This window comes from Hyperolius riggenbachi, chromosome 1 (genome assembly GCF_040937935.1).
Source record: "Hyperolius riggenbachi isolate aHypRig1 chromosome 1, aHypRig1.pri, whole genome shotgun sequence".
NCBI classification, from domain to species: domain Eukaryota; kingdom Metazoa; phylum Chordata; class Amphibia; order Anura; family Hyperoliidae; genus Hyperolius; species Hyperolius riggenbachi.
This window is the reverse complement of record NC_090646.1, coordinates 58,239,372-58,264,840: the sequence shown is the minus strand read 5'-3', so window position 1 is coordinate 58,264,840 and position 25,469 is coordinate 58,239,372. Positions and strand designations below refer to the sequence as shown.

General features: G+C 47.0%; 1 protein-coding gene across 1 annotated transcript in view; it reads left to right on the top strand.

Moving 5' to 3' along the window:
- The first annotated feature begins 11,531 nt into the window (after positions 1 to 11,531).
- DDRGK1 (DDRGK domain containing 1) overlaps positions 11,532 to 25,469 on the top strand; it is a 90,685-nt gene continuing 76,747 nt past the window's right edge. Inside the window, exons 1-2 of the mRNA XM_068274593.1 lie at positions 11,532 to 11,644; positions 16,870 to 17,022. Coding sequence (XP_068130694.1) covers positions 11,557 to 11,644; positions 16,870 to 17,022 — 241 coding nt within the window. The 5' untranslated portion in view covers positions 11,532 to 11,556. The remainder of the gene's footprint in view (positions 11,645 to 16,869; positions 17,023 to 25,469) is intronic.

Below are 25,469 nucleotides of genomic sequence, written 5' to 3'. Positions count from 1 at the left end.
TGCGTGCGTACTACTACTGCCTACTACTACTACTAGTAACCACCAAGTCACCACCAACACAGACTTTATTAAAGTTTACACCCTTTCCCGCCCTCTTCTACTTATTTTTTTTTTACTGTATTTGTATAGTACACAATGACTGGCAGAGGTAGGGGGCGAGGCACCACCAGGAGAGGAAGCGCAATTGCAGGAGCCACTGCCAGCAGCAGCAGGTCTGGGACTGGTCCGCCACCAGCCACTGACCAGAGGGAGGAGGGAGCAGAGGCGCAACAACAGCAAAACTGGCAGACATCCAGCAGCAGGAGGGCCTGCCACGACACCGCCTCATCATAGATGTGCCAACTCGCTGGAACTCCACCCTGGCGATGTTGGAGCGGCTGGTTGAGCAGAGGAGGGCTGTCAACCGGTACATCTATGATGCCTCTGTCGCCGGCACCGGCAGCAGAAGCAGCACCACACTCCAGCTCCTCACCAACGCGCAATGGGGGCAGATGCAGCAGGTCTGCTTGGTGTTGGATCCCTTCCTGCAGGGAACCAACCTGGTGAGTGAACAACGGGCATCCATCTGCCAGTGGGTGCCCTTTGTTTGTCTGCTGGACAGGGCACTTGGCGATTCGGTGGATTTGGGAGAGGAGGCCCTGAAGCAGCTGGAACAGCAGCCGCTTGCGCAGTGCACCGCTCCGCAGGTATTTGAGTCCCTGGAGGAGGAGGAGGAGGAGTTGGAAGTGCTGGACGTTGCTGCTGGGGGGGGGGGACATCGGAGCGCAGCAGCATTGGTGCGAGGGTGGAGAGAGGAGGAAGAGTCTCAGGGGCAAGAGGAGGAGGAGGAGGACGCTGACCCTGTTGTCTCTGTTAGATGGTCCACCCTGTTCCCCATGGCAGCGCACATGCTGCGCTGCCTGCGCACAGACCCCAAGGTCAAGCAGATGCAAGCGAGGGAGGACGCCTGCATCAGCATGATCCTGGACCCACGGCTGAGGGGGATGTGGGATCAGTTTCTGCCTGCCAGAGACCGTGAGCAGCGAGCAAGGGAGTTGTAGGAGATCCTTGTTCGGCGACTGGAGGAAGCCTTCCCCCCCGCCTTCCACTCCCTCTGTCCCTGTCCAACAGCCAGCAGCACAGCAGCAGGTGCCTGCGGCCAGCAGCAGCGTCAGGCGCCCAGGAGACCTGCTGTCATTGACGCAGGCGTTCTACATGAAGGTACAGCAGCCGAGAGAGGAGGTGCGGGCAGCAGCCACCTTCGGTGAGAGTCACAGCCAGCGCATGATCCGGATGGTGGCCGACTACATGGGGTCCTTCAGTGGGCTTGACACCGGCAGCGAAGAGCCTGTAGACCCCATGGAGTACTGGGTGGAGCACTTGCACATCTGGAGGGAGCTTGCGCAGTACGCCCTGGAGGTATTGTCTTGCCCCCCTTCCAGCGTGCTGTCTTAGAGGTGCTTCAGTGCGGCCGGTGGCGTGGTCACCGAGAAGCGCTCTCATCTGTCCACAGAGGGCGTGGACAGACTGACATTTTTGAAGATAAACCAGGCCTGGATAGAAGGCACGTTCCTGGCACCTGTTGTCGGCGAAAGGAGGTCATGAGGTGCCTGCCTGAAAATTACAATACATTGCCTGCTGCCTGCCATACGTGACTCCTCCTCCTCCTCCTCCTCCTGCTGGTCTGCTGCATTGATTTACCTATGAATTTATTTATGTACTAGCTGATTGCCCGGCGTTGCCCGGGAATGTATTTGGCTGGTGTTGGCTCCGCACACTTAATGACCAAGTTTGTGAGCTTTTGGGGTCTTTGGCATCAGTAATTCGCATTGAAATGAAACAAATCTGATTGGCTGTTTGTGGCTCCACCCCATTTCTGAATTTGAACCCCAGTGACCCAATAACCAACTGTACCAGGTTTGAGGACCGTGCCCTTAACAGTGTAAGAATGGTAGCAATTAAATATTCCCCTTGAAAAGCAATAGGTGAAGTTTGATTCACTTTTGTAGGCTCCACCCACTTTTCTGAATAGTAATCCCAGTCACCCAGTGACCAACTGTGCCAAGTTTAAAAACCCTCCCATTAACAGTGTAAGAATGGCTGCAGTTTACATTTTCCCAGTGAAATTTGTATTTGTCTCCACCCACTGATGACCAGGTGTTGCCCGGGTATGTATTTGACTGGTGTTGGCTCCGCCCACTTTCTAACCCTAACGCACACTCAATGACCAAGTTTGTGAGCTTTGGGGTCCTTGGTATCAATAATTTGTATATTCCCATAGAAATTAAATCAGATACGCTGTTTGTGGCTCCGCCCCTCTCCAGCATTTGAACCCCAGTCACCCAATGACCAACTGTAGCAGGTTTGAGGCATCTGCTATTAACAGTGTAAAAATGGCAGCAATTTAAATATTCCACTTGAAAATCAACAGGTGAATCTTGATTGGCTATTATAGGCTCCGCCCACTTCCCTGAATATTATTCTCAGTCACTCAGTGACCATCTGGGAAATGTTTGTGAACCCTGCCATTAACAGTGTAAAAAGGGCTGCAGTTTACACTTTCCCAGTGAAATTTGGTTTCGGCTCTGCCCACTTTTTGTAACCTGGACACAAAGTCACTACTCAATGACCAAGTTTGTGAGCTTTGGGGTCCTTTGGCAACAATAATTTGTATTTTCCCATGAAATGAAACAAATCTGATTCACTGTTTGGGGCTCTGTCCCCTTTTCTGAATTTGAACCCCAGTGACCCAATGACCAACTGTACCAGGTTTAAGGCTTGTGCCATTAACAGTGCAAGAATAGCAGCAATTTTAATATTCTCCTTGAAAAGTGACATGTGATTTTTGATTGGCATTTTTAGGCTCCACCCACTTTTCTGAATATTAATCCCAGTCACCCAGTAACCAGCTATGCTAAGTTTGAGAACCCTGCCATTAACAGTGAAGAAGGGCTGCAGTTTACAATTTCCCAGAAAAATCTGTTTTTAACTCCACCCACTTTTTGTAACCTGGACACACAGTCGCTACTCAATGACCAAGTTTGTGAGCTTTTGGGTTCCTGGCATCAAAATTGTGCTAATGGAAGCAGTTTATACAGCAAAGAAATCTGGCTGTTTTTGGCTCCGCCCTTTTACTGAATTTGAACCCCAAACACTTAACGACCGACTGTAGCAGGTTTGAGGCCTCTGCTATTAACAGTGTGAGAATGGCTGCAGTTTTAATATTCCCCTTGAAAATCAATAGGTGAATTTTGATTGGCTCTTGTAGGCTCCACCTACTTTTCCGAATATTAATTCTAGTCACCTAGTGACCAACTGTGTGAATTTTGAGAACCCTGCCATTAACAGTGTAAGAAAAGCTGCAGTTTACATTTTCCCATGTAAAAAGTTAGTTGTTTTTGGCTCCGCCCACTATTTCTAATCTTGACATATAGTCACTTAATGACCAACTTTATGAGCTTTGGTGTCTTTGGCATCAATAAGTTGCATTTTACCATTGAAATTAAACAAATCTGATTGGCTGTTTTTAGCCCGCTTCCTTCAGAATTTAAACCCCAGTCTCCCAGTGACTGACTGTAGCAGATTTTAGGCCTCTGCCATTAAGAGTGCATGAATGGCAGCAATGTAAATATTCCCCTTGAAAATCAAAAGGTGAATTTTGATTGGCTGCTGTAGGCTCCATCCACTTTTCTGAATATTAGTCCCAGTCACCCAGTGGCCAACTGTGTCACGTTTGAGAACCCTGCCAATAACAGAATGGCTGAAATCAATCTAACAAATCTGATTGGCTGTTTGTGGCTCCACCCCTTTAGTGAATTTGGACCCCAGTCACCCAGTGACTGACTGTATCAGGCTTGAGGCCTCTGACGTTAGTGTAAAAATGGTAGCAATGTGAATATTCCCCTTGAAAATCAATAGGTACATTTTGATTGGCTGTTGTAGGCTCCACCCACATTTCTGAATATTCATCCCAGTCACCCAGTGGCCAATTGTGTAAAGTTTGGGAACCCTGCCATGTTAAAAATGTAGTTGTTGGCACCGCCCACTTTTTCAAACCTTGACATACAGTCACTCAATTATCAAGTTTATCAGCTTTTGGGTCCTTGGTATCAATACTTTGTATATTCCCATTGAAAAATAAACAAATCTGGCTGTTTGTGGCTCCTCCCCCTTTCTGAATTTGGACCCTAATCACCCAGTGACCAACTGTACCAGGTTTGAGGAATCTGCTTTTAACAGTATAAGAGAATGGTAGCAGATGAAATATTCCCTTTGAAAATCAAAAGGTGAATTTTTATTGGCTGTTGTAGGCTTCACCCACCTTCCAAAGTCTTAACCTCAGTCATCCAATGACCAACTGTGCAAAGTTTGAGAACTCTGCCATTAACGGTGTAAGAATGGCTGCAGTTTATATTTTCCCAGTAAAAGTTGTTTTGGCTCCGCGCACGTTTTGTAACATTGACACACAGTCACTCAATGTGTGAGTTTTCAGGTTCCTGGCATCAAAAATGTGTGAATGGAAGCAGTTTATACACCAAGGAAATCTGATTGGCTGTATGTGGCCCCGCCCCTTTAGTGAATTTGGACCCAGTCACCCAATGACCGACTGTAGCAAGTTTGAAGCCTCTGCCATTAAAAGTGTAAGAATAGCAGCAGTTTAAATATTCCCCTTGAAAATCAATAGGTGAATTTTGATTGGCTGTTGTAGGCTCCACCCATTTTCTTGAATCTTAATCGCATTCACCCAGTGACCAAATGTGCCAAGTTTGAGAACCCTGCGATTAACAGTGTAAGAATGCCTGCAGTTTACATTTTCCCATTTAAAATGAACGGCTGAAATTTGATTGGCTGTTTTATGCCTCGCCCACTTTTCCTGGATTTGTAACCTCGGTCACCAAGTGACCAACTGTGCCAAGTGTGGGGACTCTGGCTTGATTACTGTGAGAATGGCAGCCTTTTACATTTTTTCCATTGACTTGAATGGATGAAATCTGATTTGCTGTTTGTAGCTCCGCCCAGGTGTGCAGGGGGGACACGAGACCCCCAGAACATATCATCCCAGGTAGTAAGGGATCTGTGTACCAAGTTTCATTCAAATCGGTCAAGCCGTTTTCGAGTGATCGCGGCACACACACACACACACACACACACACACACACACACACACACACACACACACACACACACACACACACACACACACACACACACACACACACACACACACACACACACACACACACACACACACACACACACACACACACACACACACACACACACACACACACACACACACACACACACACACACGATTTTATATATATAGATTTATTGTATTTCTACCTGACTCCTGCTGCTGCTGGCCTGCTGCATTGATTTACGGTTACCTATGAATTTATTTATGTATTTATTGTATTTCTACCTGACTCCTCCTGCTGCTGCTGGCCTGCTGCATTGATTTACCTATGAATTTATTTATGTTTTTATTGTATTTCTACCGGACTCCTCCTGCTGCTGCTGGCCTGCTACATTGATTTACCTATGAATTTATTTATGTATTTATTGTATTTCTACCTGACTCCTGCTGCTGCTGCTGGCCTGCTGCATTGATTTACGGTTACCTATGAATTTATTTATGTATTTATTGTATTTCTACCAGACTCCTCCTGCTGCTGCTGGCCTGCTGCATTGATTTACCTATGAATTTATTTATGTATTTATTGTATTTCTACCTGACTCCTCCTGCTGCTGCTGGCTTGCCGCATTGATTTACCTATGAATTTATTTATGTATTTATTGTATTTCTACTTGACTCCTGCTGCTGCTAGCCTGCTGCATTGATTTACCTATGAATGTATTTATGTATTTATTGTATTTATAAAGCGGCAACATATTACACCACGCTCATTTTCATCCTGCTGCTGTCAGTGGTCCCACCACCAGGGTCCACACTATGCATTGCCTTCTGCCAGTGCCACACGCCACTCCTCCTCCTACTGCTGCTGTTGTATTTATCCTGCTGCTGTCAGTGGTCCCACCGCCAGGGTCCACATTATGCTTTGCCTGCTGTCAGTGCCACACGTCACTCCACCTCCTCCTCCTGCTGCTGTTGTATCTATCCTGCTGCTGTCAGTGGTCCCACCGCCAGAGTCCACACTATGCATTGCCTTCTGCCAGTGCCACACGCCACTCCTCCTCCTCCTGCTGCTGTTGTATTTATCCTGCTGCTGTCAGTGGCCCCACTGCCAGAGTCCACACTATGCCTTGCCTTCTGCCAGTGCCACACGACACTCCTCCTCCTACTGCTGCTGTTGTATTTATCCTGCTGCTGTCAGTGGTCCCACCGCCAGGGTCCACACTATGCATTGCCTGCTGTCAGTGCCACACGTCACTCCACCTCCTCCTCCTGCTGCTGTTGTATTTATCCTGCTGCTGTCAGTGGTCCCACCACCAGAGTCCACACTATGCATTGCCTTCTGCCAGTGCCACACGCCCCACCTCCTCCTCCTGCTACTGTTCTATTTATCCTGCTGCTGTCAGTGGTCCCACCGCCAGAGTCCACACTATGCATTGCCTGCTGTCAGTGCCACACGTCACTCCACCTCCTCCTCCTGCTGCTGTTGTATTTATCCTGCTGCTGTCAGTGGTCCCACCGCCAGAGTCCACACTATGCATTGCCTTCTGCCAGTGCCGCACGTCACTCCACCTCCTCCTCCTGCTGCTGTTGTATTTATCCTCCTGCTGTCAGTGGTCCCACCGCCAGGGTCAACACAATACATTGCCTGCTGCAAGTGCAACATGTCACTCCTCCTCCTGCTGCTGCTGTATTTATCCTCCTGCTGCTGTATTTATCTTCCTGCTGTCAGGGTCCACACAATGCATTGCCTGCTGCCAGTGCCACATGTCACGTTTTTAGTTTTGTTTTTTTAAGTACACCTATGTCAATGTGAATTCCCTTTAAAAAAAACACACAAAAAAACCCCGAATTCGCGAACACGAATTTTTACCGAATTTTGAGCCGTAACCCCGAACCGAATATGAATTCAAATCGAATTTCGTGGTCGAAGGCGAATTCGAATGTCATGCGGACCTGAATTCGAATGTACCCGAACCGAATTTTGGTACATCTGAGCATGCCTGGTCCCTAATATAGCTTCCGTTGTGCCTACTCTGCTTAAAGAAAGGGGGCCGAGGTGGTACATGGGACATATGGGAGACACACAAGGGAGACACAATGGAGACACGGGGGCCAGAGATGAGCCAGAGTGGGACACTGGAGGCACAAAGGACAGAAATGGCACAGCGTCCCGACTTAAGAACAGATTCAGGTTAGGAACGAATCTACAGTCCCTATCTCGTTCGTTAACCGAGGACTACCTGTACAAAATGTTGCACCCCTCCTCTATAATGCCTTTCCACGACACATCCGTCACTCTCCACCCCTTTGATACTGTATCTTTAAAACTAACTTTTTCTGACAAGCATACACTCCACCTAAAGCCATTCTCCATTTGACTTAAGGCCAAGTTGCACTCCTACTAGATATCCTTAAAACACACTGCCTCTAGGTACGTTTTATTGTATTCCACCCCACCTATTCCCCCCCCCCCTCCCCTTCATTCCTTTAGATTGTAAGCTTGCAAGGGCAGGGCTCTCTCACCCTTTTGTGTCTTGGAATTTGTTATACATTTTATTTATCATGTTACTTTTGTCACTGTAATTACCATTTAAGTATTTTGTATCAATTCTGTATTTTGTACCAGTTCTGTATCTTATATATTGATGTACACCATTGTCTGTATTATTACCAGAGGCGTAGCTAGGGCTTTCAGCGCCCGGGGACAAAGACTATTAATGTGCCCTCTAAGGAGAAACCTGCGCGCTGTGCCAAAAAGGGCGTGGCATGCAGTAAATGTGGGCGTGGTCATGGGTGGGGCCAAATATACATGCCCTTAGCAGTGGTGTAAAAGGTCTGCCAGGTAAGTTTAAGCTCCGCCATAGTGTTTCCCCGCCAAATTACATGTAATCTGACAGCATTTCACCCAAAATACATGTAATTTGGCAGAGGTTCCTCCAAAATACAGATATTATGGCAATGGTTTCCCCAAAATAGACATAATCTGGTGGCATCTGTTCCCCAAAAATACAGTTATTCTGGTAGCAGTTCCCCCCAAAATAGGTGCCCCCAGTAAAGGTATCCAGGTCTATAGATATCCCCAGTGGAAGTAACCAGGTCTATAGGTGTTCCCAGTATAGGTAGCCAGGTCTACAGGTGTCCCCAGAATAGGTAGCCAGGTCCATAGGTGTCCCCAGTTTAAGTAGCTAGGTCTATAGGTGTCCCCAGAATAGGTAACCCGGTCCCTAGAATAGGTAGCCAGGTCTATAGGTGCCCCAATTCAGGTACTATAGGTGCCCCCAGAATAGGGAGCCAGGTCTATAGGTGTCCCCAGTATAAGTAGCAAGGTCTATAGGTGTCCCCAGAATAGGTAACCAATGGGTAGCCAGGTCTATAGGTGTCCCAATTTAGGTACTATAGGTGTCCCCAGAATAGGTAGCCAGGTCTGTAGGTGTCCCCAGTATAAGTAGCTAGGTGTACAGGTGTCCCCAGAATAGGTAGCCAGGTCTATAGGTGTCTCCAGTATAAGTATCTAGGTCTATAGGTGTCCCTAGAATAGGTAGCCAGGTTCCCAGAGTAGGTAGCCAGGTCTATAGGTGACGGTGTCCCAATTTAAGTAGCCAGGTCTATAGGTGTCCCCAGAATAGGTAGCCATAGCCAGGTCTATAGGTGTCCCCAGCAGCAGGAGGGGAGGCAGCGCAGTGAAGGGGGAGCAGTGGAAACAGCGGTGGAGAAGGGGGGACGTCTTCCGTCCCTTCCCTCACATTGGGGCTATCCCTTCCTCACTCTCCCCTCCATAACTGAGCGGCTAGCAGTGGGCGGCAGCGGAACACTTCCTCTATTCATGGTTCGGGAGGAAGATCTAGATCTGTGCACCGCTGGTATGGTCTAGTCAGTGACGTCAGACCAGCAGCGCACTGATCTCCCTCTCGCGCTGGCAATAGAGGAAGTGTTCCGCTGCCACGCGCTGCCAGCAGCTGAGTTATGGAGGGGAGAGCGAAGGAAGGGGGAGCCCCAAGGTGAGGGTGAGCTGTTCCTGCTGCTCCCCCTTCATTGTGCTAAGTGGGGTCGGGGGTGGCTTTAGGGGAGGCTCACACCCGGAAAGCCCCAGTGTAGCGCCACCACTGCTGGGTGCCCTTAGGGACCCAGCGCCCGGGGGCACATGTCCCCACCCCCCCCCAAGCTACGCCCCTGATTATTACATACCATGTTTGATTCTTACTTTGTACAGGAGAACAGGATTTGTTGGCACTTTATAAATCAATAATAAAAATGTGGAAAACGTTACCACACAATATAGGTATGGTAAATTCTGTATCTGCTTAGGAGGCTTAGATGCTTTCTGTGCAGTGAAGACATGCACAGCTATAATTCCATAGTAATTCTCAGCACAGCTCATCCATGGATTCTATCTGACTGCCACTTGGAGTCGGGAAGGATTTTTTTCCTTTTAAATGGCTCAAGCTTTATAAGGGTTTTTGCCTTCCTCTAAGTCAGCTGGGATATTAGAGGTTGCTGAACAGAAATTTTCACAAAAAATTGTACCGTAAAAAAAACAACAAAAACAGTTTAACTTACCTGGAGCTTCTTGCAGCCCCCGGCAGTCATCCAGTGTCCCCGCCGTCCTGGCGCGACCGTCCAGCAAGCATTGGTGGACCCAGGGGCTTAGCAATAGTCATAGCATCTGCTATGGGGCCCTAGAGCGTAGGGGGCCCAGTGGGTACTTAATGTATTCATCATTATCTTTCTTGTGTTTCTCCAACCTCTGTCTTTGCCCATGAATTATGTGCAGTGTTATGAATTATGTGCATGAGACTGTAATTTGCCCAGTTAGCTCATGTCCATAGGGTAGGGGCAGGTAAGCCTACATCTGAGGGCCCCATGAACATTTTGCTGTGGTGCTCTATGATCTCTAGCTACACCACTGGGTGGATCCCTGAAAGCCTGACTGGTTGTGGCCAGTCGGAGGCTACTGGGCATGCACAGGCCTGAGCCGCGCCCACCCTGATCCAGCTCCCGCTGTAGGGAGCGCTTTGAGCATACGTAGTACCGATTTTCCTGTACTACGTATGCGCAGAACGCTGCTGTGCACAGGGACACGACAAGCAGACGCATGGCCAGAGGGTCTCAGAAGGATGGCGGGGGCACAGGATGATTGCGAGGGGCCGCAAGAAGCCCCCAGTAAGTTATTTTTTTGTTGTTATTTTTAACATACCTCCCAACGTTTTGAGATGAGAAAGAGGGACACTTAAGCCACACCCCTGACCACACACTCAGCACAACCCTAGTCATGCATACCATAAAGATTTCATAAGAAAAATATGTTGTTTTATAATTCAAACCACACTGGTCCTTTCTATCCTGGTTCATTTTCCTTCATATTAACATTTTAAAATTAGTAATATATCAATTTAAAGAGAAACTCCGACCAAGAATTGAACTTTATCCCAATCAGTAGCTGATACCCACTATTACATGAGAAATCTATTCCTTTTCACAAACAGACCATCAGTGGGCGCTGTATGGCTGATATTGTAGTGAAACCCCTCCCACAAGAAACAAGAAAAGTACGCACTCCTGGCAGTTTCCTGTCTGTGAACCTTGCTGCATTGTGGGAAATAGCTATTTACAGCTCTTTCCAGCTGCCAAAAAATCATGCAGCAGCTACATCACCTGCCAACAGTAAAAATGTCACCATGTAATAAATGTCAGAATGTAAATCAGGGATTTAAAAGATTTTACAATGGGCAAACACTGACTAAATCCTTTATACATAATTATTGTAAAAATGAAGCACTTTTTTATTACATTAGTTTCACTGGAGTACATTTTTTTGGTAAAGAAATATATATATTTACATAGAAAGAGGGACAAAGTCCTGAAAGAGGGACAAATGAGGAGGAAAGAGGGACAGTTAGGAGCTATGTGTTTAACTATACATTTCCTTCAGCACCCACTTAATCTGAAAATCATATGCCTGTATATATCATCTCTGTCACTGCAGTGCTAGTAGTCTCCCTCCCTTCTGCGAACTAGCCATGCCATAAATACTACTAGTTTTTTAATGGAAAAAAGGCAAGCGTGCTTTGACAGCAAACACAATAGGCAAAATGTTTTCTGCCCTCTCCACTCTCTTTCAAAAATGCATCATGCTCTTAACCACAAAACTAAATCTGGGGAGTCGATTCCATTGCAAGACCAGAGGGGAGCTCCAACATTTTCATTTTACATTAGCAGACGACAGCTAACCGCAGAATGGATATACATAGAACTTTCGTAACGTTTACAACTTCCTGTACATTTACACAAATAGAATGCATAAAGGAGGCGCTCCTGCGGCGGGGCGTGTCGGCCTGTCTCCCCCCGCGTGGTGTTTGGTTTCTCCCGGGCAGTGTGTGACGGCTGATGCCGGTGAGGAGCGTCACTGGGGGCGTGGTCTGGTGTTGTGACGTGTAACAATGGACCCCGTGCTGTACATTGTAGCGGCCGCTCTGCTGGCTGTGCTGCTGCTATTCGTTAGCCGGATCCGGGGGCAGGCGGAGCGAGGTGAGCGGGGTCCTAGCGCCCCCCAGAGGCGCCTGCTGTGCGGGGTATGGGGGGGCAGACAGACATACTAGTCATCACACTGCAGCTTCTGTGATTATACACAGCTCCTGTCCACACTCCTCAGCACCAGCAGCAGTACTGACAGATAAAGGGTACCTGTCATGAGGGGAACAAAAAAAAAAAAATTCTACTTACCTGGGGCTTCTTCCAGCCCTCCAGTGGTTCACACGGACGCTTGGAAGCGTTTACCGCCAAGCATTTGTGATTTGTCGGCTAAACGCTCCCATTCAAGTGAATGGGGGCTTTTAGCATCGCGCGGTTACTGTCGATTGCGCAAACGTGGCATTCTGATCCCGATTTAACGCATTGCTTCGGCCGACCCTAGAAGCAGCATGCGGCGTCCAGGGCTGGCTAGCCGCCGCGGCTTCATTTCCCCTTGCGGGGACGAGAAATGCAGATCGCGACGTGAAGCCGACGATCGCTGTACCACCGCCCCGAACGAGACGTCACAGGACGACGCACCTTCCCGGCAGCCCCAACGCCGCCTGCCGTCCGTGTGAACCAGCCCTTAGTCCGTCAGCTCCCTTGGCGTCCGGAGCAGTGCTTTTCAGCGCTGCTAGATTTGGGCGCAGCCAGCACCACCATAGACTATAATGGGAATCACATCTACAGCGGCGCTCAGTGAGTAACGTCGGCGCTGTCAGAAGACGGAGCCGAAGTTGCTTAAAGGGAGGGTTCACGGAGTTAGTTAAAAAAATATACTAATCCACTTACCTGGGGCTTCCTCCAGCCCGTGGCAGGCAGGACGTGCCCTCGACGCCGCTCCGGAGGCTCCCAGTCTTCTCCGGTGGCTCACCTGACCTGACCAGGCCGGCTTCTAGGTCGGACTCTTGTGCGGTCCAACGTCTCATGTGGTCGCTCTGACGTCATCGGACGTCCTCCAGGCTGTACTTCGCAGGCGCAGTAGTTCTGCACCTGCGCAGTACAGTCCGTAGGATGTCCGATTACGTCAGTGCGACCGCGTGAGATGCACGTTGGAGCGCAAGGAGAAGCCCGACCAAGAAGCCAGCCTGAAGAGGTCGGGTGAGCCACCGGAGAAGACCGGGAGCCTCCGGAGCGGCGTCGAGGGCACGGGCTAGAGGAAGCCCCAGGTAAGTGGATTAGTATTTTTATTCTTTTAACCAACTCCGTGGACCTTCCCTTTGAAAACCAATAATTCGGCCTCCAGCAATCGCTGGAAGCCGGATTATATCATCCCCCCACTATCCATGGTGGCCTGGAGGGGGCATAGTAATTAACGCCGCCGGGACCTGTGCAGAAGCAGGATCAGCCTTATACCGGCTGTATCATGCGCCTTAGTCTCCCGGCGCCAATTTCAAATGTATGTTTGGTGTCCGTCTGGTCACCTTCGTTTTGTTGCTGTCAGCCCTAATGAAGACCGCGACTCAATTGGGACGACTGCGCATACTTTGTGCCTGCCTGGTTGTGCTCCCGTATCTGTGAGCGTTCTGCACCTGTGCGCTTACATGGCAAGCCTTAAATAATTGTGGCCACGGTAGTGCAATCGAGGAGGCGTGCAGTCAGGGCCAACGTCCATGTATGCACATTCAACTAATGTTGCTGACAGTGGCAGAACCGTGTGGCAAATCAGACACCTGTAATGACAGGCTCTGTTTACATGAGGACGGATGTAGGTGTCTCGGGGTTGTATACATTACCTGTCCTAAAGTCTTCAGGCAGAGAGAGCCGTTTCCCCCCCCCCCCCTCCTCCCAAAATTGCCAAAGGGCTTCAGAAACCTCCGCCAGCATGGCTGCGGCCTGCTCCCAGCTTGGCAGCCACCAGTCAGGACACAGCAGCCGTGTCCTGATTGGTAGCTGCCAAGCTAGGGGTGGGCAATAAACACGCAGGTGGGTGTGCACAGAGCTCTAGCGGTGATTTGAAAAAAAAAATGCTTGGGCCCCTTGTGACAGGGAGGCGGAGCGATCACCTGCCTGGATGATGTCAGGACAGGTGAGTATTTTGCACCACCAAAAATGGCCCTCAGAGCAATTAAATTTGGCCAACAAGTGGTTTCCCCACTTTGCATTATGTTTGATCCACTCTAGACCACCAGAGAAGATATATTGGCGGTGAAGTCCCAGATCATCAGGGAAGCAATAGACCCAGGGAACTGTATAGGGAGGGGGGTTAGGGGTCTCTAGACACCAGGAAACTATATAGGGGATGAAGGACCACTAAACACCAGGGAACTGTATAGGGGAGGGATGAGAGCTACTAGACCCCAGGAAACTGCATAGGGGTTGGAGGGGGCCATTAGACACCAGGGAACTGCATAGGGGTTTAAGGGGGCCATTAGACACCAGGGAACTGCATAGGGGTTGGAGGGTGGCCATTAGACACCAGGGAACTGCATAGGGGTTGGAGGGGGGCCATTAGACACCTGGGAACTGTATGAGGGAGGAAGGTGGCCAGTAGACATTGAGGTTGGTCCATGTCTAGATCCCAGTGTACAATTTCAGCCCACTTAGTATTTGAGTTTGACACCCTGAAAGTAAAATTGGAGAAAAAGATGGCTACTTGCCTCAGTGGAGGGAAGCGTTTGGATAATCCAGAGGCTTCACCCCCCCTCCCCGCGAGCTCCAGCGCTGGGATCCTCTGAACATATTTGACAAGGACTTGTCAGATAAGTTCACGTTGTTGTGTTCTCGTCTGTTTTTGTCTGCTGCTGCTGAAGTGCAAAACGACGTAGCTCAGAGCTGCTTGTGCAAGGCTTTTTCTTCTGTGTACAAATGACTCCGTGCTTTAGCGCATGCTTGGGCCATCAGTGCTCTTCCACAGTATGGCTGCGCTCGTTCACAGACGGCCGTGCAGAGCAGAAGGGTCCTAGCAAGCAGAGGTGGGCTCAAAAAGGACTGGCATATCCAGGGGAGCCCCTAGTATGGTTGAGGTGACCCAGCGGGAAACTTCATAGGGAACTTCTGCTGATTGGATGCTGTTTCAACAGTTCTCCAATGACAACACCCTGTACAACTTTTTGGTTTCAGATAGGTAGCAATAATAACCACACCTACACTATTCGGCCATTTAGAATGCTTCAAGTAGCTCAGGGTGCTGTGATTGGAGATTCATTTTTTATGAGGTTTCCTGCTGGGTCACCTTAACCTTACCAGCGCCCCAGAGGCTTTCCTTTACTGAGGTACCTAACCTTTTTGGGTTTTTTTAAACTGCAGTGGTACACACATGGTGGGTTGCCGGCTGCCGTACGCATGCCTGATTATCAGCTGAAGCGGTTCTTATTGGCCGCCTCAGACGACTTAAAGGAGTTTCGAGTTGAACTATTTGTATGTTTTTTTTTTTTTTTTTTTTTTATTTAAATATACTTACCTGAGGATTCTTCTAGCCCCTAGAAGTGCCTGTGTTCCTTGCTGCGGTCTTCTCCATCCACCTGCAGTCAACCTGTAATAGATTGCCAACCTGATTCTGCGCAAGCGTGAGGGCGTGCGCTGCCCGTGATGGTGCTCACATAACCAGATGTGTTGTGCGCATGCGCAGTGCTACTTCACATACGGACAACATTCCCGATGACGTGAGTGCGATCACAGGCAGGGTACGCCCCTGGGCATGCACAGAAGTGAAAAAGCATATGATTAGCTCACCTTGGAACTTTTAAGGCCTCGCTGCAGAGCCGTACAACACAGCACACAAGTGATTCCCCCTCACTTTTCTGCCCCCAACAGAGCTCTCTGTTGGTAGGCTATGATCCCTGCCAGCATGTTTATTATTATTATTATTATTTTTTAACTTCCCCTCCCTCCCTCCCCCGCCAGCCAGTCAGCGCAGTCGTCTGTCATAGGGAGCGAATCGCTGTCTTGCCTGCCCAGGGACATGCATGCTTGTTTCTGGTGGTGCAGTAAGACCTTATCTCAAGCTGTCTCTCACTGTTTCTTGGCTGTTTAAACAACATCTGAGGTGAAAATAAACGGATGAGAAAAACAATTATATCTGTCCTCCTTCTCCTAAAAATGATTTTTTTTAATTTTTTTAAAGATATCCTTTAGTTTTATTTTATATTTAAATCTAGTTTTTACTGTTTAATTGTCTCTGCTCAATGACACCTTCATTTAAGTATGACAGAGCTCATCTATGAATTATTGACCCTTCTTTCTCTTTCCTGTTCTCAGATGCCATTTACTGACAGGAAAGTGTATTATGGCTGTAATGACTTATCACTGAGGGTTATGCTATAGTCTGACCCAGTCCAACCTGGTCCCGCCCTGGACAGAAACTGTCACTTGCATACTTGATGTTTAACTCTTTCAGGCAGAGGAAGAAAAAAAAAGGAACACAGCCTAGTTATTTATGTGCTAGGCACTGTACATACACGTCTATCTCATCATGTCACATCATCTCGGTTGTCCTTTAAGCTCTTCAGAAAACAGGACCGAGTTAGACCAAGTTGATCTGCTAGTTCAAAGACGCACTTTTGAAAAGATAACTCAAGTTTAACTCTTCCTGTACTGGAAAATAACATGAGACTCTTTTCTTTGCAACTAATGTTCTATTTATTACCCGTTCTACACATACAATTCATTATCTCATAAGTTTATTTTCACTTCAGATTTGCTTTAATCACTAGTAACATCCCAATTGTAGATATTTGGAAATATATGAAATCTCTTGAAATCACTCTTTCCCCATTTTATCCGACACTAGACAAGAAAAAAAAAAGTTACAAATGGGGTAGAGATTTGTGTTTTAAAGAGACACGGATGCGGAAAAAAAATGAATTTGTGTTGTAGTACAGATAATTACTAGAACATTAGTAGCAGTAGTAGTGTTTTTTTTATAACATGCATCATTCTCTAATATTTACAGTTTACACACTGCTCAGCATTCTAAATGATTTTACAGAGCAGGCCAGTGAACTATTGACCTGTCCTCTGCATAGAAAAACAAAATACAGTGACACACTTGAGATAACAAGCTTCAAAAGACAGAGCGCTCTGCGACTTTGAAAGTTGTGGAGCTCAATGGCTCTTTTGAAGTTTCTTAACTCTTCCTGTACTGGAAACAATATTAGACTAGACTTATGTCTCTGCTGCTTACGTTTTATTTCTTAGCTGTACTACCCATACAAATCATATCATAATTTTTATTTTCGCTTCACTGACTCTTTAATGTCAACATGGATGTGCTTACTGAATTGCCTTGTGTTGTGCTGTAGCCGACCGCGAGCAGCAGCAGAATGTCCAGACGGCAGCAGCAGCTCGGCCACGCCCACAGCGGGAAGAACGAGGTGAAGGAATGCCGAGAAGAAGGGTGAATCGAGGCATGCGGGCGCACACACGGGTGCACCGCATGGAGGAGGAAAGAGAAGGTTAGTGGGGAAAAATCTTTCATGTTTATAGCGTAACATGCCTTTTACCATTGCTAGCACATATTTAACCATGCAAATATTGTTTCTGTAATCCCTTTACTGGTTAAAGTGGCAAAAAACTGTAAAATGTAAAGCTCCTATATACATGCATACACATACACTAGTCTTAGAGTAAGTGCAGTGTAAATGTTTTAATTTCTATGTAGCGGTCACATACAGGAGGTATTTTGCTGATTCTGAATCTTAAAGCGGTATCGTCACCATAAAAATCAAATTTCAACAGCAACTGGTCTGAGTGTATTAAAGGGGAACTGAAGAGAGAGGTATATGGAGGCTGTCCTGTTTATTTCCTTTTAACCTCCTGAGCGGTATGGACGAGCTCAGCTCGTCCATCACCGCCGGAGGCTGCCGCTCAGGCCCTGCTGGGCCGATTTGCACCAAATAAAGTGCAGCACACGCAGCCGGCACTTTGCCAGCCACGTGTGCTGCCTGATCGCCGCCGCTCTGCGGCGATTCGCCGCGAGCAGCGGCGAAAGAGGGCCCCCCTAGCCGCCTGAGCCCTGCGCAGCCGGAACAAAAAGTTCCGGCCAGCGCTAAGGGCTGGATCGGAGGCGGCTGACGTCAGGACGTCGGCTGACGTCCATGACGTCACTCCGCTCGTCGCTATGGCGACGATCTAAGCAAAACAAGGAAGGCCGCTCATTGCGGCCTTCCTTGTTTATTCTGGGCGCCGGAGGCGATCGGAAGAACGCCTCCGGAGCGCCCTCTAGTGGGCTTTCATGCAGCCAACTTTCAGTTGGCTGCATGAAATAGTTTTTTTTTAATTAAAAAAAAACCCTCCCGCAGCCTCCCTGGCGATCTCAATAGAACGCCGGGGAGGTTAATCAATACCAGTTGCCTGGCAGCCCTGCTGGTCTATTTCTCTGCAGTAGTATCTGATTAAAACCAGAAACAAGCATGCAGCTAGTCTTGGCAGATCAGACTTATAAGTCTGAACCACTGAAACACCTGATCTGCTGCATGCTTGTTCAGGGGCTATGGCTAATAGTATTAGAGGCAGAGGATCAGCAGGGCTGCCAGGCAACTGGTATTGTCTAAAAGGAAATAAACATGACAGCCTCCATATACCTCTCTCTCCAGTTCCCCTTTAAGTGATAAAGATGCTAATCCTGCATTCAAAACTTTTTCTGCTGTTATGATTTGGAGTTATCACATACTTAAGGAGCACTGGCCCTTTAGTAGTCATGCCAAGGAATTGCATGCTGGGGGTTCTTTTTATCTATAGTCTATTCCTCCTCTTCCCTTTATTTCCCTGCCAGCTTCTTATCTGAAACCTAATCCCCTACTCACTTGTGTTTACAAGCAAGGCTGAGGCGACTCAGCTATTGGAGGAGACAAGAAAAAAAGTAAAGGGCAGAAATGACATCACGAGTTAGCCTTCACTGTGGGCAAAAGACATGTCCCCCACCAGGAACAGAATTCTTGTCATTTACTATATAACATTCACTGAAATCAAAACATGGACAGTATAAAGCATGTGTTATGTAAGTAGATCAAGTATTTATCTACTTATATGTGTTTTTTTTCCCTGGCATAGTATGGCTGATCCTACTGCTTTAAGATCTAACAAGAGACAGATCGCTCTGTAATCAAATCTGATCAGAGAGAGATCTGTCGCCTGCCCACACACTGCAGGCCAATTTCCGATCGATTTCAGCGTTAACTTTTTGGGGAATCGGCCCTATGAAGCTGCATACCACACGTGGGTGCCAGCGTGTACGGGCCTGTCACGTTATGCTGGCAACCACGTGGGCAGAGATGGGACAAGGTCCTCCAGCACACAAGGCTGAGACACCAAAGTGCGCCCCTCCATCCCTCCCACCCCAGCCGTCACACACTGATTGCTATTAGACTAAGAGGAGCCCCAGGGCCTCCAGCACCTTAATCTCCAGTTATCTGGCTTGCAGTCATGTATCCCTTTTTTTTTTATTTTTCTCTGTTTCAAACCCTGAAGGGCGGCTTCAAAACGTCAAATGACCGATTAATAGCAGAAACAAAATTTATAAATTGTTTTAAAGCTGTGCAGAAGGGTTTGAATAAGGACAACAACTTTTTATATTGGTATGAGATTGATGATATATGAACTGTCTCAGCCACCCTAGCTGAACTTGTGAACTAAGAATTTACGATACCTCTGGGTCAATCCTAATACCAGGTCTGTGAGCAATAAAGTAAACAAGGATCCTTATCTTACCCCATTTAGATGGTCTGTTTGTATTAAGGCATCTTAATGACGTATTTATGCTTGAAAAAAATATCTGTTTTCCCTTTTGATGTTGCATGTATATAAGCTGTCTGTACCACCAGCTTGCAAACTAACAGGATGTAAACCTGACGAAGGCTGCAAGGCCGAAAGCTTGTTTATTCTTATTCATTTGTAGTTAGCCAATAAATGGTATCATCCTGATTTAAAACTTCTTGCTTTTACTGATGGCTAACACGGTACAATACCCTACTGCTCAAACACAATAGGTGATTGATAGATGAGTGAATTGTGCGCCCCTCCTACACTGCGCCCTGAGGCTGGAGCCTCTCTTGCCTCTGCCTGGCCCTGCACGTGGAGTTGCGTGTAGTGGGGACAAAACGTATTGATCACTTCTCCACAGCCGCGGTTTCCAGATGCGGCACGTCTAAGGCCTCATTCACACGATGCAACGCAGATGGCCGGGTGCTTAGAGTGAAATGCATGCGATCGCGCACCGCCTGCGTTGCCATGCATTGTGCTGCTGATCCCATTCTCTACATTGTGTCTTGCTGAAAATGCACGCAGTAGTGCGATATTGCATTACACTGCTGCGTAGCGCATGCAGTCTGAACATCATACTGTGTAGTCCATGCACTTCTGACGTTCCTGCTGATCGCGTACCATGCGGATTGCCGAAGTGCGCAAGGCAACATATATAGTGTGAACGAGGCCTAATACTAATTGGTGTAATTTTTTTTCTTAGTCCAGTTAAAGCGTACCTAAATTCAGAACTTCCTTTCTTCCGTAACGGATAAGCAACAGCATAATAACCTTTTAAAAATAATCATTTCTTTATTACAGGTTACACAACTCCTGCAACAAATCTGCAGTGTGTCTACTCCCTGCTTTCATGGAAGCAGAAAAATGGTTAACATCTTGAAATTATGTATTAGTTGAGAGATCAAATTTCACTTGTAATGACTTGAAGATGAGGGGTAATTAGACAGGCTCTTCTCTCTAAAAGCACACAGGGTGCATTGCTCAATTTTCCTTGTGTCCTGTACAAGAGTTCAGGTCCACTTTAAATGATGCTGCACCATTTTATTATTATTATTATTTAATTTCATGTATTCCACTGTGTAGACCATGGGTGTCAAACTCAAATACAAAGTGGGCCGAAAATGTACACTGGGACCAAGTCGCGGGCCAACTTCAGTGTCTATTGGCTCCTTTTCTCCCTTCTAAGGTGTCTTTCCAGGTGTCTAATGCACCCCCTCCAACCCTTATACAGTTCTCTGTTGTCTAGTGGTCCTCCGTCCCCTATATAGTTCCCTGGGGTCTTGAGGCCCCCACCCTCCCCTATTCAGTTTCCTGGTGTCTAGTGGCCCCCACCCTTCCCTATACAGTCCCCTTGTGTTTAGTGCTTTCCCTTACCTCCCCATATGGCTTGCCTGGTGTTCTAGGGCTCCGTTTCACCCACAATATAGCTTCCCTGGTGGTCTAGAATGGGCCAAACATAATGCAAAGTGGGAAAACCACTTGGGGGCCAAATTGAATGGCTCTGAGGGCCGTATTTGGCCCACGGGCCGGAGTTTGACGTGTGTGGTGTAGACTGACAAATTGACTATAGAACTAGTGTAGTGCTATAAGTCCCAGCATACACGCTATAGTCTTGATCACTGAACAGCAGCTAGCTGTCCTTGGTGAACCAGAGCCCTTAAAGGACAGATGCCCCTGGCGGCAAATATGTCCTTTGCTACAGCTCCGCTTCCAGCTGGTGGCCTAGGGTCCTCTCCGTTGCAGATACAGACTGGCCTCTGCTGCGCATGTGTGCGCGGCTGCACCCCTTGTGTTCTGCACACTCCAGACCACGTTGCAGAAGATGCCGACCTGGCGAGGTCGGCATCTGTATCCGAGGGGACCCCAGGCCACCGGCTGGAGGCGGAGCTGCGGCGTGGGACATATTGACTGCCAGGAGCTAAAGAAACCCCCCGGATAAGTAGAACCCCCCCCCCCTTTAATTTTTTTTATTTTGATAGGACCTTTCCTTTAAAGATAATCTGTACTCTAAAATTCTTACAATAAACAGCATACCATTCTATTCATTATGTTCTCCTGGGCCCCTCTGGGCTGTTTCTGCCACTTCCTGCTGCAATCCTGGCTTGTAAATGCCAGTTTTAGGCAGTGTTTACAAACAAAAGACATGACATGTGATAGGCTGAGAGGAGCTCAGTCTGTGACTCACACAGAGCCTGCAGGGGGCGTGGAGATGGTGTGTACAGCTTCTGCCTATAACAAGCAGAGCTGCACGTTCCAGCCTGAGTGCCTGAGCCCGACAAAGCCGTCAGAGGAATGAAGATTAGATCATATATCAGAGATAATACAGCCACGGTGCAACAAGGAAAGGCTGCAGTAAGACAGACCACATTAGACCAGGTATAGGAACTTATAGGATAGAAGAAATAAGGCTGAACATTTTGTTACAGAGTCTCTTTAAGAACATACAGGGTGAAGGAGGGTCAAGTATCTGCCATCAGACAATCAGTCAAAAATTTTCCACTGTGAGTGGAGTTTGTGTTTTCTGCTGTGAGTGCCTCTCTCAGCCCTGCGCTGAGGTATCAAACAGGAAATGACATTTTACAATCTCAAGTGGATCTGAATATGGGTTACATTTCTCTCAGGCAGTGAAAGGGTTAATTCTCGAAATGACTCACCGGCGCTCGCTATCGCATGTTTTATGTGCTGATGTTTTGCTTTTCACTTTAAAAAAAAGTGACATTTTCGTGGAATTTTCATGCTTCTGCGAGGGTAAAACCTGCCGATGGCCAAAAAGATGTTGGGAGTTGGCAAAAGAGAATTTAAAGAGCAACTTAATTTAAGCAAAAAGGGTAAAAAAAATAAATCAATACATTGCAAAGTAGGAAGTTAAAAAATAGAGGAGAGATCAAAAAATAGATATTTGCCATTTAATTTGTTCATTTTGTTTGATCCACAATGAGCCTGCACGTCATCATTTATTACTACTGGCAGACATGGAAAAAAAAACAGACAGCAGTAACTACCATTATCTGTAACCACACCCACTAACAATGTGGAAGGCTAAACGGATTTTTTTTTTCTTTAGATTTACATATGCACAGAGGGAGATACTGGTTGCTTGGTAGTTGGAAACGGCTGTTATTTCCCACAATGCAACAAGGCTTGCAGACAGGAAACTGTCAGGACCTAGGTCCTGACATCACACTGTGGGCGGGGTTTCACCGCAATATTGTTATTATTTAGTATTTATATAGCGCCGACATCTTGCGCAGCGCTGTACAGACCATATATTTTGTCGTGTCACAGAACTGTCCCTGAGAGGAGCTCACAATCTAATCCGTACCATAGTTATGTCTATGTATGTATCGTGTAGTGCATGTATCTTAGTCTAGGGCCAAATTTAGGGGAAAGCCAATTAACTTATCTATGGGCTTGATTCAGAAAAGCGTGATAGCTGTTATCACGCCTAAAAGCTTTGCACGTGCAAACTAAGGTGCTAAGTAGTTAGCATGTGCAAACTGCTTAGCACACTAGTTTGCATGTGCAAACTGCTTAGCACCCTAGTTTGCACGTGCAAAGCTTTAACACTCAAGTTTGCACATGCAAAGCCTTTACACGTGATAACTGAGTTATCACGCTTTAGTGAACCAAGCCCTTTGCAATCTTTAGTGAATCAAGCCCTAGATAGACAATGGGCTTGATTCACTAAAGCATGATAACTCAGTTATCACGTGTAAAGGCTTTGCATGTGCTAACTGGAGTTTTATGGCTTTGCATGTGCACACTTGGGTGCTAAGTAGTTTGCACGTGCAAAGCGGCTTTTCACTGCTGTGCTAGCACTTAGTACCCTTTAGTGAATGGAGGCCTATATGTTTTTGGGATGTGGGAGGAAACCGGAGTGCCCGGAGGAAACGCACATAGCCACAGGACACTGACACAGGGAGAACATATAAACTCCTTGCAGACGTTGCCCTGGCTGGTATTCGAAGCGCTAACCACTTCGCCACCATGCTGTCCTCAATATCAGCCATACAGGCTCCCCTGATGACCTGTTTCACCTCCTGAGCATTCTGCTGCTAAGGAGGCTTTGCAGCCACAGAGTCTCAGAGTATAAGGCCCGGTTCACATTAGCGTTTTTTGCGGATCGGAACCGGAACGTATACTGTACAAACGGAACGGATGTGAATGGATCCAATGTTAACCTATGGATCCATTCACATGCGTCCGTTGGTACGGATACGTTCCGGTCCACGGATCTAAAAAATGCTGCAGGCCCTAATTTTCCAGACTGTTTTGCCCAGCGGAACAGATCCGGACAAAAAATACTGCTGCATTGGGGCAATGTGAAACGGAACGTTTCTTCACATTTGTGAAGAAACAGGCCGTTCCACGGGGGATGGGGGCATGTGCCGACGCGAATCTAGCGACGGGAGGGTGAGGGGAGGGTGCAGCAGCCAGGCGGGTGGGTGAGGGAGGGTTTATACATACCTAATCTTCAGTAGTAGCTGGCGGTAGAGGCTTCCGTCGTCTTCTGTGTCATGTGACTACATGATGCGCCATGACTAGTCACATGACTCGCTGTGTAGTCACAGCGGAAGAGGAGGAAGCCTCTACCGCCGGCTGCTACTGAAAATTAGGTATGTATTTTCTGAGTGAAAAATGGATCAGATCAATCATTGATCAGATCCGTTTTCACTATGTGAACCGGGCCACGGACTGAGCCATCCGGATCTGGTGAAGCGGAGACCGGATCCTCTCACCGGATCCTTTTCGCTCAGAATGCTAATGTGAACTAAATCTAATAGATTTAGTGCTTCAACAAGGTTTAGCTAGCACTAGGCTAGCTAGTATAGATTGCCAGAACCCTCCGATTTCCTCCACTCCCTCCGATCCAGCCGTTTATACTTTACCCAGCCTCTATCCAGCGATCGGCGCAGCCTTCCTGCACATCTCCGGTCTTCTCTATTGGGAGGATCGTACATGATGTCATGCGATGACCCGAAATGGAGCCTGAATCGAGTAAAAATATTTAAAATAAACACCATATACCTGCAAATTAATCGTACATACTGTATTTACCTCACCATCCGTTCCTCTCAGAAGCTCGTTGTTTTCTTCTTACAATGATCCCTTCCAATTCTGACAAAATCTCGTCAGACCTGAAATCCTTATGGTGGCCACACACCATACAATTAAAAGAATTTAATTTCCAATTACCAATTCGATCATTTTGATTGGTTGTCCTGAAAAATCGAGAGCTTTTCTTTGCTTTCGATCAATAAATCCGATCAAATTTGCCGGGTTTTTTTCCCCGATATTTAGAGATTGGACATGTTGGAAATTTCAGACCAACTTTATCAAGAATTGTATGGTGTGTGTGATGGATTGCCAATTACTTGATGTACAGTTCCAATCATTTTTTTTCTGAGCTTTAAAATATTTTATTTATAATTGGGGAATAATTGAACATAGGTGTGTTGTACATTGGGTCAGATTTTTGAATTGTTAAGAAAATTGATTGCTATTGTTGAATTGAACAGATATTTAAAAAAACAATTGTATGGTGTGTGGCTACCTTTAGGGCCCTTTTCCACTATTTCAATTGCTGTTATAACTGAAAGGACAACTGATGAGCAAGGTAATGTGCATGATTTCTGATGGCTCAAGTGGGCGATATTACAGTTATGGGGTAGAGGCCATTTTTACAATGGATGACAGAGAATTCCATTGACCAGAGTGGAAAAACACAAAGCAGGAGAGGAGAAAGAGATTGATGAATAGACTACACAGGAGGTTAGTATGACCTGTGTATGTTTATTTTGACTTTTATTTTTCAGTTTGTTTGCTTTAAGATTTTACCCCAAACGCAAAAAATAGTGCATGCAGCATCTTTGCTACATTTGGGTTTAATCGAAGGAATCGCAAGAAAATCCTATAGAAAAACACAGTGCTATGCAATTTTCTTACGCTCTCCCACTTTAACATACTACCTGCCATATATTTGTTTTCATCATTGGAAATCGCTATCGTGCTGCAATAACTCGCCTGGATTGCAGCGCAACGTGCACTGTAGAGAGAATAGAGAGAACTGTGAGCAGCAGGGTGGTGGAGTCGGTACGAAAATCTTCAGACTCCAACTTCGACTCCTCAGTTTCTGAAACCA